General features: G+C 39.8%; 1 protein-coding gene across 1 annotated transcript; it reads right to left on the bottom strand.

Annotated features, from left to right (window-relative positions):
• Positions 1–1,532: 1,532 nt before the first annotated feature.
• Positions 1,533–2,645, bottom strand: LOC311148912 (forkhead box protein D2-like; the record flags this gene model as incomplete). Its single annotated transcript, XM_084185935.1, has 1 exon — positions 1,533–2,645. The coding sequence occupies one exon, from the start codon at positions 2,643–2,645 to the stop codon at positions 1,533–1,535; it is 1,113 nt and encodes a 370-aa protein (XP_084042061.1).
• Between the last annotated feature and the right edge of the window lie 2,539 nt (positions 2,646–5,184).

Raw genomic sequence — 5,184 nt, 5'->3', positions numbered from 1 at the left:
TGAGCCTCTAGGCACTGGGTCTTCCGTGACAACATCAACAAACGGGCAAAAAGCCGCATTATCGTGGATTAGGATCCTGATGAAAAATGCTGCTACAAATTAGCAACGAAACCCCAAGAGATCGTGGGTATCCATGTAGAACGTTCACATTCAATTACAGGCCTCCAAAACCCCGATGTTCCCATTCATTTAGCCCATTGTTACTTGCCAAAAAACGAGTCCATTATAAACGCCCTGAGAGCCACATAAAAGGAATGAATACATGCCCACTCTTCCAGAATATATCTCACAGCAAAATGTGGGAGTTCAGACATCACAAATCTGGATCTAAACACTTGTTGGCTGTAGTGGAATATAGGTAGATAAATGGGCTATTTTTTTTATTTTTTTTATTGATAATAGACTAGTAATAAATGCTCCTATAATTGCTACAGCTTGCACGCAATATTTAACTGAGATTTAAACCTATGACACTATTGTGTAAATGACCATGTATGCTCATAATCGTTTCAGAAAGCCGCTTGTAATAGGTCTATCAAAGACCTGCATATAGCGTTCAAACTGGGCCTACACATACAGATTTAAGTTTGACCTCCGAGCTGTATAAATCAAAACGTAGGCATATTTTCTATTTCCTAGGGAGATTTTAGCCTTTGAAGTTTTAATGGTTATTCATATTTTTGAGTAGACCTATGTGTGCAGGCACATGGCCAATTAAACGTTCCAATAAACAAGTTAACGAAAGTATTTTTAAATTCACAAACATTTATTCTTCTTTTCATTACAACAAAAAATGACCTATGAACATTAAGTGTCTCTGTCTATACACATAACATACGTTTCACAGATTAATTTCAATGAAATAGATAGGAAGGAAAGCACAACAGTTTAACAGGATGAGAGGTAATGCGCTTTACAACAAAACCACATATCTGTCCACTGACAACATGAAACACTATCAAACTAATTCACCACAACACCGGTGTTAAAAGAACGAGGGGTAGTGGGAAAGGTTAGATTTGTTTAAATAACCCCCCTTGTCTCAATGTGCTTTCTAACAATTAAAACCTGAGTTTGCGTCTCGGTAGCCTATTAACAGTGCTTTATTTCACAACGCACACAATATATATAAAACAATATAAACCATAATAAAAATCTCAATTATAGTTAAGAAACAATTAAATATTTCCCACAGTGAGATACGTGACATTTAACTTGCGTTAAAAATAGCTGGATCTTCGCTCACGATAGGTGAGGGCCTAGGCCAATGTAGGCAAATGAATACACTCAACATTGTCTTAGAATTTGTTTTCTGACTTAATCATACTTCTTCCATTTAGTGTATCCTATACATATTTACAATCCATAAATATAGCCACCTTTTCACTTTCCTCTCTCCGATCAGTTCTAAGAAACAGAAGGGGAAGAGCAACACTCTTATTTCTCAAAGAATGTTTATCCTACCTTCACATAAGACGACATAACCGTAATGGGTTAATAGGATTTCTGCGAGTTTTGTTTTTAATGCCAGTTTAGAAATGGCAAATGTTAAGATTTGTAGTTTTGCTGGAGAATGTATGTGAGCCAGGCTGAAGCATTGTTTCCTGCGAGAGGTTCAAGTGGTTCGAAGCTGAGGCGAGTGCAGGGTTCAACATGGCCAGGATCTGAGCCTGACTGTGGCTGTGGCTGCCCGACTGTGCACTGTACGGGGAGGCCACGGAGTTAGATGCACCGATTATATTGTCTATAGAGAAAGAGGGCCGAGTTGGAGTGTTAGTGTCCGTCTTGAGAGGCGCCAGGCCGGGCAAGGTCGGGCTGAGTTGAGGGTAGAATGGCTTTCGTAAGTCAGCCCCTAATAGAGAGGGCAGGGGATGTGGCGTGGGGAATATTGAGGCTGACGAGGGGAATCCACAAGGTGTATTCTGGAAAGGGAAAGCGCCTGCTGGGAGGTGCGGATGATAGGGGTTATGTGCATGGAAGTTCTGCAGCTGGAGTCCGTAGTTGTACCCATAAGGGCCGTATCCGAACCCGGGCAGGAACCCCCCGGCGTCCCTGAGGATTTCGTTGGCTTGGTGCCTCTTGAAGCGCTTCCTCCTGCGTAAAAAACTCCCGTTGTCGAACATGTCTGCGGACTCCGGGTCGAGGGTCCAGTAGTTGCCTTTTCCGGGGTTGCCAGGCTCACGTGGGATTTTGACAAAGCAGTCATTGAGAGAAAGATTGTGACGAATGGAGTTTTGCCACGCGGGGAATTTCTCCCGATAGTACGGGAATCTGTTGCTGATGAACTCACAGATCTCGCTGAGAGTGAGACGTTTCTTGGGACTCTGGAGGATAGACATGGTTATCAGGGCTATGTAGGAGTACGGGGGCTTGACTAGAGCGTTCTTACCAGGCTTATCACCTATCATGGCCACTGAATCTCCACCAACTCCAACCTGGTCAGCCGGACACTCTGAGCTGCTGAGGCCGGGGGAGGAACCCCTGTCCCCCGCGTTCTGAGACAAATTATCGTATGAGTCATTGTCCAGGAAATCGTGATGAAGGTATTTCCCATCCTTGCCAACAGAGATGTCTCCCCCAACCACATCTATGTCCACATCTTCAGACAACGCAGAGTTGTCGGACATATCCGTACCTAGAGTCATCCTTGGAGAGACTGGTTCTCTTCCTCCCTCTAGTTCCGTACGGAGTCTTTTCAGCTCCCACGCTGGGTGTAATCAGTCCGTGCGTAAAGCACTCTACCGCTCTTCCGAGGACCACAGCGAACTCCTGTTTACTTCTCCGAGCTGCATAGAAACATTACTGGAATCTAGAAGAGAGCAAAACTAAGCTTGGATCCAGGTGTAACGCCACTCCAACCAGTTGGCATTGGGGCTGTGGTGTCTTTCACCGAGGATGAAACTCTTCTGAATTCAAGCGCAGGAAAACAAAACTGGAATGGAAAATTCAGTCAAGCTATTTACTTGAAGACCACTACAAGCATTTATACAATAATTATTTTTCTTTCTTGCACTCATTTGTGTTTTAGGTCGTTAGTTTACTGTTGCATATCTGTATGAATATCTTTACGCACAGGCAGGGAGCAAGTATCCTGCGTGAGCTTCATACTATTCCCATTCATAGCTCTCAAAAGCTATTTATTCAGCCGTCCAAATCACGTGGTCACGATGTCACGGTTACCAGGAATTGAAGGAAAGGGAAAAGGGAAGGGAAGACGGACACGGGGAGGAGATGGTGAGTGCACTACCTTACACCTTCTCTTGGGTTAACGATACTCCACTACACACACACATCTTCTAAATATGGAATATCATCAAAAGTATTGATTTTAGGTTGTTGGAATGCATTGTAGCTATAGCAAAATACAAAAAGGATGGACGTTTGTACAGTATCAGGGGTTTTGAAACCTCATAGTGTTCAATCCTTAAGAATCTGAGTTAGATGATTGGATAAAAAATAGACTACAGAACTCAGTCCAGGTCCAATACCATATAATTTGCATATCTATGGACAGGGATTTCAAGGCTAAAACATATTTGTTTACTTGTTTGTTAGTCAGTGCATTAATTCAGTTCTCACTTGAATCTGATTTATAACATGATTGAAATTACAGCCTACACAATTTCAAAATGTTGTGTAAAATATCCTAAATATTTCGTTTTCCAATTTGCAATTATGCACGCTCTCATACCCTTCTAAACAAACCAAAAATGGCTTTAGATGCAATACAAATATCCACGATTGCTTTAAATCAATATAACAGTGCTCCAATAACTGTTTATTATCGTTGCAGTTAATTAAAGAAGTGGTTATTTTGTTTTCTATGACGTTATGCGTTTTGGTCTAATATTATCCAACGTTATTATTAGCCTATCATTTTGACTTTGATTACCACATGTGCTATTAACCAGTGATAATTCACAGTCATTGTAATATAATTGTAAACGTTATTATTGACTGTAAATAATAATAACGTTTACCTAACCCAGTCAAATCAAGACATATGTTTTAAACAGTATAATTGTGTTATTATTATTATGCATTATTTGTATGAGTTGTATTATTATTATTATTATTATTATTGAGTCCATTGGGCTAAAAACAAACGTATAACTTCTTACTTCTCTCCTTTCAGAGTTAAGGGGAATAGAAACCTAAATGAAAATGTTATCGAAAGGGAGATTTCCAAAGTTTCACTTATGGATATAGATATATATATTCTGATTATTCAATTGGAACATGGAGCTGATCCAGTAATTCACAGCCGAGACTGACAGGTGAATATTCTATAAATCCACAGTGCAAGTTTTACAATTGAAGCAATGTTTTTCAGAATTGAGACTATGGGATGAATTTTCCATGGAAAGAATCCTTCGTGAATGATAAAATAATATAATTAGCCTACTACTGTGTAATAATAATGATAGGCCTAATTTTACGACAAACAATAACAATGTTTAATAATAATATGGCCTTTCATTATTTCTTTTCAGAGGAGAAAGGTAGCACAAGCTATGGAATTCCATGTACATGTCTTGCATTAATTCCCCGATCACTTCTCACGGGTTTTATGTTTTACTTGTCAAAAGTCTTAACATTATCCATCTACATATTCCACATAATTCACATATAGACAAACACATATGCGCCTGCAACCTGCTCTAATTCGTCTTCGTCAGAGTATGCTATGTATGCTATGGGCAGAACAGATGACATGACATGGTATGTAATGTGTATGGGTCTGTGTGCTTCATGACAGGAGGGGAGCACCGCTCGCATTCCAGTTCATTATGTTGCAGAAACATGGCGTTATTGTAATATACATCAGCACCTCATCCGTCTTTGTACAGGACCATTTTTTAAAACATTTTCATCAGCTAACAGGACCCTTCATGTTAACACAGGCGTCTCCTGCCCAAAACACCACAGTAACTTTATTGGCAATGTTTGGGTGGGTAAAATTGCTTTCTTTTGTTTATATAATATTGAAATCGATATTTCAATGAACCTTTGAGGATTTTCCCAATACAGGCCCAAATATCATTCGAAATAAATAAATAACAAATGTGAAATGCATTTTAGGCGATCCCCACCTGCAAAAGCGAGTTATCGCACAGCAATGATAAACTACATTTAATTTGCCTAAATTCGAATTTAAAATATCGTCAATTCATGCCAACTCAA

This window comes from Coregonus lavaretus (assembly GCF_964263955.1).
Source record: "Coregonus lavaretus genome assembly, chromosome: 21".
Lineage (NCBI taxonomy): Eukaryota > Metazoa > Chordata > Actinopteri > Salmoniformes > Salmonidae > Coregonus > Coregonus lavaretus.
The sequence above is the reverse complement of the archived record's forward strand: the minus strand, read 5'-3'. Positions and strand labels throughout refer to the sequence as shown.